General features: G+C 43.2%; 1 protein-coding gene across 1 annotated transcript in view; it reads left to right on the forward strand.

Moving 5' to 3' along the window:
- The first annotated feature begins 7,595 nt into the window (after positions 1–7,595).
- Positions 7,596–16,170, forward strand: part of LOC144797740 (galanin receptor type 1-like) — an 815,702-nt gene continuing 807,127 nt past the window's right edge. The window contains exon 1 of the mRNA XM_078668483.1: positions 7,596–8,402. Within this exon, the coding sequence (XP_078524609.1) occupies positions 7,725–8,402 (678 nt within the window). The 5' untranslated portion in view covers positions 7,596–7,724. The remainder of the gene's footprint in view (positions 8,403–16,170) is intronic.

Here is a 16,170-nt window from a genome sequence, read left to right on the forward strand (position 1 = left end):
CACCTGTCCAGAGGGGGTGAGCATCACTCCAAGGAATTCTACCGTTGTCACATGGAATTCACACTTGGTGATTTTGCAATATAAGTGATGCCTCTGTAACGCTTGTAGCACTACACTTATGTGTTCCACATGTTCTTCGGTTGAATTGGAATAGACAAGTATATCGTCTATGTATACAACAACGTGATGGTCAATAAACTCCCTCAATACCTCATTTAGGAAGAATTGAAATGCGGCCGGGGCATTGCATAATCCGAAGGGCATCACCAAGTACTCATGAAGCCCATACCGCGTCTTGAATGCCGTCTTCCATTCATCACCTCGACGTACACGAACAAGGTGATACGCGCCTCTCAGGTCCAGCTTAGTGTATATTTTAGCTGCTCGTACCTGTTCCAACAAAACAGGGATTAATGGCAAGGGGTATTGATTCTTAACAGTGATCGTATTCAATGCTCTGTAATCGATACAGCATCTCTTCTCTCCATTGGCCTTCGGGATAAAAAAAACGGTGAGGCGGCTGGAGACCTAGAAGGCTGTATGTATCCGATGGCAAGGTATTTATCCAGATAGGCCTGTAATGTTTCGTTCTCAGGTATTGTGAGAGCATAAATTCGACCGTTGGGTATCTCCGCCCCTGGCAGAAGGTCAATCCGGCAATCATATGCCCTGTGGGGAGGAAGTACCTCAGCTTTCGTATCGCTGAACACAGCTTCATACGCCTTGTAGCATAGAGGAAGAGACATATCCTTTTCTGCGGCCGTGGCTATCCGCTGTGTCGAGGCCAAAACTTGCGAAGGGTTAGGTAACTCCGGGAGGCAATGTTCCAGGCAGTAGGGAGACTAAAACTGCACTGTTTTGTTAGTCCATTGTATGGATGGATCGTGCTTTTGTAACCAAGGAAGCCCCAAAATAATCCCATATTGAGGTGTTTGGATTATGTTGAACATCATTTGCTCATGATGGGTTCCATTGTAGGAGAGCTTATATTCTGCAGTGTGTTACTTAATAGGCCCAGCTTCTAGTTCCTTCCCGTCGACTGCATATACAGTTTCTGGATGAGTCTTGGTAACCAGACGCACCCCCAGCCGCCGGGCTTCTGTGTGGTCCATAAAACAACCGGTAGCCCCTGAATCCACCATTGCACGAATACCTTTTTCCTCGGAACCTATCACCAGAGTCATGCCCAGAAATAAGTGATTTCGCTCCTGGTCGTTCCCAGGCGTTATGGAAGGGATGATGTTCTTGCTTGATGGTTCCCCTTCTTTCACCTTCAAGCTTTGGAGTTTTCCGGCTCCTTTCCAGCAACTCCTGCTGTGGTTTGTCCAACTCGAAACCTACCAGGTTTGGGTTTCACAGGGCATTCCCTTAGGAAATACCCCTTCTTGCCGCAATACAGGCAGAGTCCCTGTTTGCGACGGTAGTCCTTTTCGCCCAATAATAAGGAAGCCCGCACTGTACCTATTTTCATTAGTTCTGGCACTGCGGATGGTCTTTCCCCAAGGCTCGGGTGTTCGTAGGGCCTAACCGCCCATTCTTTCTTCTCGTAATCCCCCTTCCGTTCCTTCATCCTATGATCCAAGCGTAGGGTGAGTTCGATAAGCGTCGAACAAGTACAGGGTTGGGGGTCAATGTGTGCCAATACGTCCTTCAGCTCGTCGTTCAGCCCTTGGTAGAATAAGGCCGTTTGTTTGGCTTCTGGCCAATCCGTTTCCGCCACCAACCGACGAAAACTATTCAGGTATGTTTCTAAATCCTAGTCACCCTGTTTGAGTCTCAGCAATTCCCTGTCCGCGGTGAACATTTCGGCCCTTCTATCGAAGGTCTTTTCGAACTCTGCACGAAAGTCATCCCATTCATAGAGAAGATGGTCATCTCTCCTGACAACCGGAACTGCCCATTGCGCTGCTTCACCCCCCAGGTATGAGACTAGAAAGGCTACCCTAGCTTGGTTGGTGGCAAAATCTTTTGGCTTACACATAAAGTGTAGCAACACTTGTGTCATGAACACCTGCACCTTTTTATTATCCCCGTAAAACCGTTCAGGAGGAGCCACGGGTATCTGAGAGGGCATTTCTACCACAACTGAGGTAGAGGGAGCCTGACTACCACCTGCCCCTGTTGGAGGCGCGGGCAACCTATCCACCCTGGCTCGCAATTGTGCATTCTCAGCTCTAGATGCTGCCACTTCTCTATTGGATGCTGCTAGTTCGACCTGTGCTAACGCTGCCAGTACGTCATCTAAGGTCGCCATTGCAGATTTCAGTCCAGCCAAGAAGTGGATAAAATTCTTGGGCCTATAATTCTGTCAGGCTCCGCTTTTTTTCTGGCCTCTTCGGGCTGTGCTGAATTACCTGTAACCTCCCCCTGTGAACGTCCTCAGAGTCTGAAGTATAAACACAGACTATTAAGTTAGTCCACCCGGGGAGGGAAAGGAAGGGGACAGCAGGGAGGGAGATCTGCAATGACAAATGACAGATAGTTAGAAAACACCCCCCCCGTAACTCTCAATCCCAACCCACCCGCTTTTGTCCCTTATTATCAAAACAACTCAAAAGAGCCCTCTATTACCTGTAAAGGAAAATACAAAGCACTACTTCTTAGGAGACACGAAGCAAGGTGGTACTAGAGATTCTACCCAGCTGCAGGAAAACAGAAAGACATACAATGAAACATGAAACTTAGTGTGGGCTGTGCTATTGCTAAGGAGGAGCTCCTCACATACCAAAGTTATGAACAAACACACTTCAATGGGGTAGATTTAATCCCTCTGAGTAGTACCCCTCATGTCTCCTGCTTAGGATGAAAAGAAAAACAACGTTGTGGAAAATAGCAGACGGGGTTAATGTATTCTCAACACAGTCTGCTTGAGTAGTTGTGCAATATCCATGGGTGTTACTGTCACACCTCTAAAGTCATAGCGTAGTCAGCCTGTAACTGAAATCCCCCTTCGTTTGCATGCAGCTTAAAGCAAACGCGGCAGCACCAGGGTAAGGCTAAAGTTAAGGGGCACTCTTCTATAGCAGGAAGAGCCTCGCTATAAAGATACCACAATGTCCGCGTTCACTTGTGGCTTTCCAAAATCCCTCTCAGCCGAGAGGAAACACAGTAACCCAGAGCGCCACACAGGAAACGTGTAACAACACTCCAGCAACTAGAAGATCCAAAGCGAGACCTCAACAGAGTATCGCTGCTCCGTATGGGTAAGAACCCTTTCTCTTACCGCTTGTCCATGATACCAACCGACAACAAGGCACAGGAAGAATTATCGGCACTGCCGATACCTTAGGCGTCTCTTTATTTCCGGGAATGCGCGCGTTCCTTGCGTCACATGCGCCGCATGCGTGATGTGTCTCCCAGCATGCTGGGAGTTGTAGTTTGTGGCCCTTCCAATGTCTTCTAGGAGTGCGCTGACCGCGTCGACGCGCTATACCCATGCAGGACTTGACAGCAGGTGCAGTGACACTGTGGCAAAAAGCTCTAGGGACCCCTCTAAACATAAAGTATTGCTACATTTAGCTACTAAACAGACAGTCACATGTGTAGTTATCTAGCACGCACTAGGGTCATGATTTGAATGGTGCAGCAGGTGCAGTGGCACTGGGGCATAAAGTTGTCACAACTCCTGTAAACACTAAATATTGCTAAACTTTACTACTAAACAGGCAGTTATAAGTGCATTCATCGAGCAGGCTCTATGGCCATTATTTTAATAGTGCACCAAGTGCAGTGGCACTTGGACCAAATGCTCTAGGCACCCCACTAAACACTGATTATTGCTATATTTTACAACTAAACAGGCAGTCACAAGTGCAGTTATCTTGCAGGCACTGGGTTCATGATTACAAGAGAGCAGCAGCTGCAGTGACACCAATACAAAAAGTTATAGGCACACCACTAAACACCTAATATTGCTATATTTTGCTACTAAACAGGCAGCCACAAGCGCAGTTACCTTGCAGGCAATAGGGTCATGATTTAAATGGTGTAGCAGGTGCATTGGCACCCAGCCCAAAATTTGTCAGAACTCCTCTAAATACCTAATATTGCTATGTTTTACTGCTAAACAGGCTGTCACAAATGCATTTATCTTGCAGGCACTAGGGTCATGCTTTGAATGGTGCAGCAGGAGCAATGGCACCGGGCCCAAAAGTGTGGAACTTTTTTCTTACATAAAGGCTGTACAGCATTTACTATTTACCGATACTTATCTTCCCCTGACTTCACACATTTTAAACATGCTTGTTTAACTCTGCTTTAGTGGGTGAAAGTTTTATCTTATTTTCACATTCTTTATGATATTGTTCTGCTAATAAAATTGCATTTTTTTTGTGGCATGTGTTTGTCGCTAAATCGTTTTTTGTTCTGTCATGTGTTTGTTGTTAGTGCATTATGTAGCGTAACCCCAGTTGCCTAAAGTAATTTAAGCAGCCTCCTATATTTCTGTTGTTATATAATATAAAGAAAACAAACTGCACCAACTGCCATTCCTAAAGAGGCAAAATGTTGTTATCTAGCAGACACTAGGGTCATGATTGTAATGGTGCAGCAGGTGCAGTGGCACCAGGGTGTATTATAACAAATGCCTTGAAGAAAATTCTGTGTTTGTTACAACATACAAACTTCAAAGTATAGAGCACAATAATTGAAAATATCACAGTGTACTGTTTAAATAAAGAAAAATTGTAAACCATAAGTAACATAGTGCCAATGACAATGCAAGTGCAAATATTTACTATATGCCTATTATTATTTCAGAGTTTATGTTCATGTTTAAGTTTTTCGCAGTAACAAAAAAAGAAATGGGCAGTGCAACATAAAAAAAGATTTTGCAAGAGACATCTGTAATAAAATAAAAAACGTGCCCGTCTCAATAAAACAATAATCTCACTTGGTGTGTTTCTTTCACTTATATTGCACAACTTCTCAAATGCTCATTTGAAAATTGTAAAGTTAATTTTCACGTGTTTATCTTGACAATGGACAATAATCAAACTTGGGGAGGGTGGGAGGGAGGTATATAGTTACTAGATTGTAAACAATCACCTAAGCCCTGCCGGACACACAGGGGAAAAGATTTTCTGTTTTACTCAGGCACAACAGCATTGTATATTTGGACATTATTGTTATGATATTATGTTCTCTTCTCTTCCATCATCACCCACTAATTCTGCCTTTCTTTCATAATGCTCAACGCAATGTCACATTTGAAGACAATGGGGCCCATTTGGATCACGGGCGGATCGCCACCGCCCGCATGGCGGCGGCTATCCGCCTGTGATCCGACCCCGCCTGCCACCCATTTCCTCCCCGCCTTTATACCATGGCGTGGGGGACGACGGCAGACGGAAAGACTGTCCACCGGTTTTCCGCCCGGTCAACTCGTTGACCGGGCGGAAAAGGGTTTAATATGGTGGCGGTGTCTGTTAGACACTGCCAGCCATATTACCATGGGGGCGGTAACATGCCTTTCCGTGGCAGTATTGTCGCCACGGAAAGGCATGCAGGAATAGTCCTCTGGGGGTGCACATGGGGGTACCTATGGTACCCCTCGCAGTTCCATGCACAACATGGCAGGCACGCGCGGAGCCTGCCATGTTGTGCATGGAAGTGCACGACATGCCTTCCTGGCATTGTGGCGGGCGGTGCTAAGTGCACCGCCAGCCACAATGACAGGAATGCAGGATGCGCCCGCCACTGTGGTGGGCGCATCCTAATTGCCCCCACGGGACCCCCGCCCTTATGGCGGGTGGTCCCGTTTCCCGATAGGATGGCAGGCGGACAAAGTCCGCCCACCATCCTAATGACACCCAATGTTTGGTTGTAGATGACAAAAATGGCAATAAAGTTTGTTTAAAAAATGGAGAAGAACCAAACTACACCTTTTCATCTAGTTTTTGTAATCTTGTTTTTATGCAAAAACAGCACTAACGCTGTACAGGTATGGTTTTTCATCCCCCCTTTACCTATTCTCCCCATAGCTGCACCACTTTCAAGCCTACAATCAGGTACATGTTTTTTTTATATTTGTCCCCCAACATTTATGTAATCTCCTCACTTCATAATACCACTAGTAGGAGCACAATACATTGCCCTTTTGTACATAAACAAGTCATATCACTTTAACACACTTTCTGTAACTTACATTGTTCAGTACTCAGCAAGCTACAATGTACAACAAAAAAGCTTACTATTAATCACATAGAAGAAACCTAATGTATTTACTAATGCTGTTACATTACTGCTGGTAATCCTGCACTGAGGTTATCACGGCTGGTAATCTTAGCATAGGGAGCCACTAAAGTAATCTTGTCTAGTGGGTACAACACAACTAATATTAGTAGCTTAGGATGATTTTCATTGATTATAAGTAGTTCCTAGTACTGAAAAGGTTGATGTAAGTAACTTTTTCTTCTAGGAATACCAAACATGATGCATAGTTATTTTAGGGTCTGTGGCATGTGGAGGGGAAGTTTTGTGTCATTGTGAATTGTCATCTGCAGTCCAAAATTGATACCCTTTGCAGAAGTACAGACAGTGGAACAACAGCTGGTGTGCTTTCCTGAATAGTGAGCTTACTGCTGGCTGTTATAAAGCATTTGAGTTGACTGGACCTTGCCCCGTAGGAGGCTGTGCCAGTCTGATAATGAGTTCACACCTTCCCTATCAATAAAAAGCATCAGCACAACCGTATTTTTGCAATTACTTTTTTTCTGTGAAAGATTTGTTTGCAAAAGGTGCTAGATTTGCAACATGTACATTTGTCCGAAATACAACGATGCGTAGGTTTACTTAAACACTACTTCTGAGAGCAGGGTACCCTGCGGGTTACCTTGGCATCGATTCCAGTCTGGGACAAGCACCTTTTTTTGACAAAGATAAGAGATTGGCATGATGTACCGTACATAGAATTGCCCGGTGTGGTTTGCTGCTGTGCTTTCCTTTCCTTTCATCAAATGAGCGCGAGAGACAGAGTCAATGTGTGAACCTGTCTTCAGGCAAACTGTCAGAAAGGTAAAACAGAAACATCGATTCTCTAGAAAGAAGGAAAAACAGCTGAATAAAATGAAATAAAAAAGATTGCTCTCTGCACTACTCGATGAGTGCAGCTGCAAGAGAGGAATCTGTTTGCACCCGAGCGAGTGTTTGCAGATAAATAGAAACCCAGCCAGTTTATAAAGAAAGATTTTTTTTATCTGTCAGGTAAAATCTTACTTCGATAATGAGCTATGCATAGTGCTGGCACCGCCCAGAGGTTAGTTCAGGTCCCAATTATATCACATTAACAGTGGCAAGCCGAACGGAGAGCAGAAACCGCGCATTTCTTCCCTTCTGCTTCCAGCATCTGTGCAGTCCCTGCGCCTTTAAACACGGGGAGGGGAGGCTGTGAGAGGTGGGCTCGGCTCCGCTGGGGAGCAGCTCTCAGAGAGAATCCACTCTGCCTGCCAGAGCTGCACTGTTCTTCCCGGGAGTAGTGCAAGAGGCTGCCTAGAATTTAACACCGGTTGATTCAAAGGGGAAAAAGAAAAAAAAGAACAATATCCAAGCACAATGTGTGTGAAGGAGAGAAGTAGAACGCATCAGCTTCCAACCTGCTCTTGTTTTCACTTTTATCTTTGACCTGGCACTCTTCTTTTTTTGTTCTAAAGACTTTTCCCCAGATCCTCTACTCAACCAGTAGACCTTACTTAGGGGGACGCTCTGAAGCCCCCAGAGGACCAGCAATGAATGAAAAGTTCAACTATTCGGTGGACCCTGAGGATTTTTACTGTGAAAATGTCAGCAGGGAATGCGTCCAGTCGGGAATGGATGGCGGCGTAGCGGTGGTGATTGTTCCTGTGATCTTCGGGTTGATATTTCTGCTCGGGATTATCGGCAACACGTTGGTCATGATAGTCATTGGGCGGATCAAATCCAGGCGATCGCGGAGCACCACCAACATTTTCATCCTGAACCTTAGCATCGCAGACCTGCTCTTCCTCCTCTTCTGCGTCCCGTTCCAAGCGACCATCTACTCTTTGCCAGAGTGGATCTTTGGAGCTTTCTTCTGTAAATTTGTGCATTACTTTGTGATGGTCAGCATGCTGGTGAGCATTTTCACCCTAGTGGCCATGTCTGTTGACAGGTACATCGCTGTTGTCCATTCCAAGCGATCCCCATGCATCCGAAACAAGAGGAATGCCTCCATCGGGGTGAGCATCATCTGGATTCTCTCTTCGGTGATTGCCATTCCAGTGGCCCAACACCAATCAATCATGAGTGAACAGAAGGAGGCTCCCAACAGCTCTTTTTGCTGGGAGTACTGGGGCGACAATATATCAGCCAAGCAGACCTACAAAGTGACTATCCTCCTCATCGGCTACCTCCTGCCTTTGATGATCATCACCTGTTGCTACGCCAAGGTAAAAAAAAGAGGAACCCTACATTATGAAAGTTGCATTCCCCAAAGCCCCTCAGACATATTTATCCACCACTCCTCTATCCTTCTGCTATCATTCCAAATCCAAATAACTGACTAACCTAACCACCACTTAAAATGTACTTGCATGTTTCACTCTACTAATTCAACACTATTCCTCTATGGGTCCCGGAGTAGAGTGCTACTCACCGAAAAAGAGCTTTGATGCCTCGTCAGGGGTAGTAAGCACTATATAAATGCAATTACAATACAATACAATACAATATTTAGTTATTATATGCCGAAAGGTTATACCTCCTTTTTTTAGTCTATTTTCTGAGTTATTTTTTAAAAACAAACACAAATAGCATTTTGATATGTAAAAATGCTGTTGACTTTTATGTTTTAAACTTTGTATTTTAATGTATAATGTTGGAGAGTAATTTATTTGTGTCATTCCACTACTCATTTTTTTGTAATCTAGAAGTACTGCTTGTGAGTTTAATGTGCAAATACTCCACACACACTTTACTTAATTTTTTCTCTTGGCGAATAACCACTTGCCACCCTCTTCCAGTTTGCCCGAAAATTCACTGTCCTACGTTTTTGCCTTCTAATTTGCTGAGGTTTTACTGGTGAACTTCACAGAATAAAAACTTCAGTGAATATTAATATTTTGTTTTTGTTCTGTGTAGTTTAGCTGTCATTGACAAGACTGTATACTGTTTTACTAATCACTGCATACAATGTCAGTGAGTGGGGTGAAAGTAGAACTATGTTCTTGTTGATTGATGGGGTCTTAAATGTACATTTTAATATAAGGCACCTACATAAGCACTTTGGGAGAGAATATCATCTTGAAGATTAGTGAACTGGTGAACAACTGGTAAAAACCTGTCTCAGAAACCCTAATTAGCATATTGTCAAACATACAAAGCATTTTAGTCTAATTACATCCAAAATGTAGCACTGCTTGACCAGGTTTCTCTCATGTCTTGCGTGAACTGTCCCAAAGACCTTTGAAGAAGCAATAACTGGAGCCTGAGAGGCGGGGCTGCTCTCAGTATTGATTTAAAAAGCTGACGGAGATACTGATTTTATTTTAAAGATGGCTTGACTCCAGTGCTTTATTTGAGCCGGTAATTTCTGGTGCTCAGCACTGGCACTTCATCATCAACACCGGTGCTTTTCATGATGCCGGTTCATTTAAGGTAGGCACGGGGAGATTAAGTGATTTGCCTAGAATCACAGGATGTTGCGCCAACGCCGAGACGCGGACTTGGTTCCCGAGCTTCAAATATGGCAGCTCTGGCCATTATACCACATCCTCTCCCTACTTTCATGGTTAGTAGTTGGCTCTGTGTTCGACAGCGCCTCACAGGTGAAATGGGCTGGTGCAAGCTGCCTCCTGACAAGAGCCCCAGCACTTATTTATTAACAAATTAACCACTGCTCGACTCATTTGCAGCCTGGGTTGAACAGCGGCCACCAATATAATGAGAGTAGAGGGTTGCAGCGACTTAGTTACTTCGACACTTAAAAGCGGTTTTCTCTTATCCAGTGGAGAATAATGTTTGTCATTCATTTAACTGGATGTTTCTAGGTATTTTTGCTTATCACAGACGTGCAAGGGTAGTTAAAGAAATGTAAGTGAATGAGGGTCAAAGACACTGAATATTTCAACTAGTTTCCTACCTACACATTGACGAACACTTAGAAATGTGAATGGCCATTTTGATATAATTTTTACAGATTTTCTGGATTTTCTCTGCATATGTAAAAATATAAATGAAAAAACAGACATTCCCATTTTAATCTACAGACATAGGCTATCTAGAGACATCAGATTTCAGATAGTGTCTGTTGTGTTGTTTTTCTGTAATAGTCTTGGTGCATCCATCCCTTAGTGGCTTGGTGTGTTCTATACATTATTGACATGATGGATAGAGGAATTATTTTGGAATACTGTGCACTACATGCCTTTTGGTACTAGGTACCAAGTTGCGTCAAAGTTGCAGAGGATAGATGGGTGGCAAGTAATAGATAACTTAAAAAATAGACTTTCGAAGGAGGAGCAGAATTCTAATAGTGGCCCTCCAATCACATATTATTGGGAGGTCATTACAGTACCAGGTCCCTAGGATCAAGAAGATTCTTCCAGCCATTTTTGCCTCTGGAAGCTAATCATGTGCAGACAGTTATTGTTCTGGTTGATTGAAGTCTTCTGGATTTATAAATCCTGGAGCAACACTTTATATACTATTATGCGGCAAGTAAAGGATTTCAAATTTGATACGACCCTCTATTTTCAACCAGTGTAGGGAAAGGTGTTCCTGGGATATAAGATCATACTTTCTGAGTTAGCACTGGCCCAGCATTTCAAGGCAACCATACATTATCTTCAAGAAGGTTGGTATCATAAACTAGCCTTAAGATGATTACTGCTTCTTTCACAGTAGAGTAATATTGAAAGGGGATGAAATGTATAATTTCAGGTAAAAGGGACAATTGGAAGAAAATGCTCAGTGGAAGTTCTACTACCTTCTGTCTTAAGGTCAGTTCACTAACCAACTTGATGCTCAAATTTATCATAAAGGGCCTGGATTCGGGAATCCGGCCGAGTAGTCTGGGGTTATGTCCCTTGATAGACTGTCTAGAAATCTTGAAGCTTAAACCCCCCCCCACAAACTATTGTCTGCCGTGGCTTCATTCAACTGAAGCCAACAAGAGTTCACCCGTCAACTGCATTTTAGAGTGGCCCTTGGTTAAGTTTCCATTCTGTCTGTAATCTCCATTGAGTTTGGCTAACATCTGTGGATCATCAGCTTCGGTCTAGAAGCTTAAACGCCTTTGTGTGATCATATCTAATAGAGGGTAGTTATAAACATTAAGCAGTATAGGGATAGAAATGGGAATAGATGTGAGCCCTATGACACCATACAGCTTAGACCTCTCTGCTTAACTTTCAAAGAACCCTGTTTGTCCAGCCCATTAGGAATGACTGGATTCAGGAGTGCCCAGGACCAATCATCTGCCTCACTTTTCCATCGGAGGCCTCATCAGGACCCATTGTGTGAAAGGCTGCTGAGAGATCAAAGAGGAGTTCCAGGGCACCACCATCAGCTGTTTTCTCTAATGAAGCAACAATGTACAAGACCACAGTTTCAGCCCTCTGTCTAGGGCAGAAACCATGGTGGTATCATCGCGGAGTCCATGCTAACCTCCTGAATCTGTAAAGTAACTGTTTTATTCAAGGATTATACATAAACTGGGAAAATCCATGGTGGTGCTACAGTTAGGCACTTCATATAGACCAAAAGGGTCTTTCTTCAAGAAATGAAAAACAATGGCATTTTTCTAACTAGCAGAGGAGTCCAATGCTGTAGGGAGGCAATCACTAAGTATTTTGACGCTGTGTACAAAAAGGTCTGGTCATCACCTACCTGGGGAGACCATCATATTTCTTATCTGTGAGCTTGATCTTACCCATGAGGTTTAGAATTAGGGGGTCTCCCGGAAATAAAACTGGAGTATATTTGTACATTCTGCTTAATTATTAAGTGTGCTTTTACTACCCAAGAATCTACTCTTTGTGGTTGTGGATAGTGCATTTAAGGTGGCACTGATGTTAGTAGTCGCCTGATTACCAGACTTGTTAATCTCATTATTGTTGGCAAAACTTGCACCAGTTTATTTGCAACTATTTAACGATCACTGCTTGTGTTCATTATGTCTGGAAGGGTTGATGAGATCTAAAACCTTTGTAGAGAGTGTCTGTTTCTGGCCGAATTGATAGTTTTGGCCGATAAAAAAGTGTTTGCACCCAGAAAAGAATTATCATAGGGGACTACTGTTAAACAATATTGAACTATTTGCTAAAGGTTGCAATTGTGTCTCCATTTGGTTACTTCTCACCTGATGCTCTTTACGACTCGTTCTAGTCTGGGGAAACCCAGTGAGTGCTGTGTGTTTGAATATGTTTCTATTTTAAGGGTGCTAGACGGCTAATCATTGTAGAAACCTACCCTTCCATGTTGTTAGCATGTCCCTTGTCTGCAAGGATATTTGTATAGCATTAGCTATTTCTGCCAGTACATTAGATGTATTAGATATATTTCATTCGCTGCCAATGTTTATATTTTTTTTAAAATTACATTAATTGTTGGAGCTCTGTACAAAAATGTCAAACATTGAAGGACCATGGAACAGGAATCAAACATTCATCTTCTCTTTGAGATTTTTAGAAGTTTATGAACCTGCAGCTCATGGAATCTTGTGCTTCGGCAATAGATGCTCTGCCTGATCTGTGATTAGAAAAATGACGTCACTTCCCAGCCTTCGTAAATTTAAAAATATTTATTTTGAACATTTTAAGAAATGTTTATTAAAGAGCCATCAGCACGTCTGTTGCTCATATCATATTCATAGGGAGAAGTGTTATCTAGCGTGTAAGACATCATTAGATCCTCTGTCTCGGACCTCAGTTTAATAACTGTGCTCAGGCAGGGCCGGCTGGAGAGGGCACTCACCTCGGTCGGGGTTGTAGGGGTGTGGGGGGGGGCTATGTTTAGCAATAACTTACAATTTAAAAGCACCTGCTGAAGAGTTCCCTGTGCAGCCAGCTTGCAGGCAGAAATACAGATGTCAAGATAACGCTGCTTGTGAGTAATGCTTCTGCTAGAGAGAGACTGGAGTTTTGTCTAGTGGCAGTTTTGACTTGCCATAAAGTAGCACAGAGGGTTAATATGCCTGCTGCAAAGAGCAGATCTATATTTTATGTGGGTAGGTGAGTGAGTTAGTAAAACCAGCCTTTACCAGTGCTTTAAAACAAATGAAATGTATGTGAGATGAGGGGCACTTTTGCCGGCAGGTGGTGAGGGAATCTGATGAGGAGGTCATGCTGGCAAGGGTGCAAATAAAGGTTGTGGCACCAGGCGCTACCAGTGCTAAAGCCGGCTCTGAATGTGCTCATAATGATATCACGCAAGGGTGTGACCTCCCCGTCCTTCAACTGTATATCTGGAGTACTAAAAGGAAAAGCTTTCTTGTGTGAAGTGGGACACAAAGTTAACAAAGTAGTACATGGCATCTCTCCAGATTATCCCCACCAAGGTTCTCCAGTGCTGCCATCTGCCCAGAAACCCTAGGCTTGTCTCAGAGAATGTACTCCCCATGCCCAAAGCCAGGTATAAAAAGTTGATGTTATTTCTAAGGTTTCTCACGCTCCTGAGGACTAAAGACTCACCTTTTCCCAACCACATTTCTTTAATGATTCATTGGTTTTCCACACTCTACCACTATTGATAATCACTTTCACTGAACCTGAATGCCCTTGTCTAGCTCAAAGACCCATTCAGCACCAGGCGCCATAAAAACTCTTGACTTCTCCCCACCTACCAAGGCTTTACCACCTCATCAGAAGACTTCAAGGCATTAAGTACTATAGAAGACACTACATGGAACGGCTTGCAGTCCTTGGATTCACACAACAGTACACATGAACAATCATCATGCACTGCATATTCTGAGCAGTAACGTACTGCGTTCCACCATCTTTTAGAGCCATCTGAGGCACCTTTCAGACGAGACTGATCTTTTCAAAAAAGCCAAAATAACAGATAATAACTAAAATATCTGCTAGCACACTTAGCTGAGAAACAGAAAAATAGATTGTGAGCACTGAATAGTCTTCAATATAAGAACTCTTTTAGGAACTTAATCAGATTTCTATTTCAAACACCAGTGAGTGAATTAGGTGGACATTTTCTAAAGGGTGGGAATCCTTTTTGCCATAGATGAGGGTGACTTGGGAACAGTTCTGTAAAAAGAGGGAACAAGCCAGATCCGAAATCCAGACGCTATTATGGATAGGATCTGGGATCAGCAGGCCCTTGGAAAATGTGCTGACTTTGTCCTGGTGCAGTTTCTTGACCCTGGGATGGATTCAGCAGAGCCTAAACTTAGCCTTGTGTTCAGTTTCAGCTCAGCCCAACACACATGGCTCCTATAATGGGTGATCAGTACTCCTTTTGTTCGTCTGTTATCCTGGTTGGATGCCAATTCGAGCTTAACAGCTTGCTGTCGATGCCATTGAAGAAACAAACCCACTCAGCTTGTCACTTCACAAGTACTTAAGAGATAAAATATGATTTGGAGGCAATTTTTTATGTTTACAAATACTTTGCAAGAGATTATCTTTAATTGTGAGGAGATCAGACATATCTGTCATTATGAGTAATGAAATTAATGATCATTTATATAGCACTTACACTTACTTTTTATTTACTATCAGCAACCTTAGGATATCGAAAGATTAAGATAAACATTATGATGCTAAGCTAGTGTCTTGCCTCTCCTTGATGCAGGTTCATAACTAACTAAGCCATGTTACAAGAGTTGTAGACTATGACCTGCAGGTAACACAAGAATCTCCTTGGCAAAAACAGTAACTCGCTGAGCTTTTTGCATGAAATACAGACATGTGAACTGCATGTTAAGCACTGTGCCTTGCAGCAGGCACCCTGACCATCTTTGTAATTTGTTGTTCAGTTTCCGGCCTGCACACAGTTCTTTTCAGCAAGTACATTAACCACCATATGTATGTCCTTGTTATTAGATAGTGGAATTTGCTGGCTACACAAATACCTCTGTAACAGGTACCTTAGTGACATAAGATATTTTAAAAAGTAACCTTTTGTGCATGAATGTCGATTCACTAAAATTCCAGGGGTAATGGAAGTGACACCACACACCCTGTGACCTTAATGACAACACAGGTAGTAACATCAAATGATTTTTTACCCTGAATTTTCCTGTGAGGTCATATCACATTACCTTAACCCTGAAGGCATCACAATAAGTAACATCACTGAAGTTCCATATTAATTGCATGATTGCTTCGACAACAGCACACACACGTCTATTCTAGTTACCACCTATATTGCGCTGATGACATGATCTTTGATAGTTCTGGGAAGTACTTCTAGCATGGAATTGCAGCAAGCAAAAATGAGCCACGCCTGTTCTAAGAGGGCCTGGGGGGTCCTACCCCAGAGAAGACTTTAGAAAATGGGGTAAAATAGTGCACTTTGAAACATGAATTTCACATAAATTTGGTACCACGCCAATGGCACTGAAAGTGCACTCCTTAAATATTCAAGTCCTTTAATGGGGTACCAAACCAATCAGCGGTGGCCAGTGTAGGTAATCGCGCTGGTGCCAAGTGGGCGGATTTTGGCAGAAAACGATAAGGGAAAATGTATAATTTATTTTTCTCTCATGGTCATCCGTTGAATCCCCCCTCATACCGCCCCACCGCTCTTACCTGCGTGGGCCATGGCTGAAACCAATGAGTTCTGACACTCCCCAGGTGTGGACCACATTTTTTCCAGAATATGGTATGGGAGCACTTATATGTCAAAAGTGACCTCCATTGTGCCAGGGCCTGCATTTAGTCATGCATACCTTCTTAGACAAAAAATTATATACAATTTACCACAGCCAGATTTTTGCCATTAATACCATCCATATACCATGGATGACCCTCATGTATAAAAGCAGCTTGATATGTGAGGGCCAGCATGTTGTCATGGTTGCCCCCCTCTCATATGTGACAGTTGACCTCCTTCAAAGAAATTATCAGGTCAAATCTGCTACTGTCAGCATTATGCTATGTGTGCCCCATGCCAATAGCATTTTTCCACATGTACCCTATATGCAAATGCATAGGTCTAGTATGCAAGTACCTGCATTTTACAATTATGGTAAGAATA

Source organism: Lissotriton helveticus, chromosome 12 (genome assembly GCF_964261635.1).
Source record: "Lissotriton helveticus chromosome 12, aLisHel1.1, whole genome shotgun sequence".
In the NCBI taxonomy this organism is placed as follows: Eukaryota; Metazoa; Chordata; class Amphibia; order Caudata; family Salamandridae; genus Lissotriton; species Lissotriton helveticus.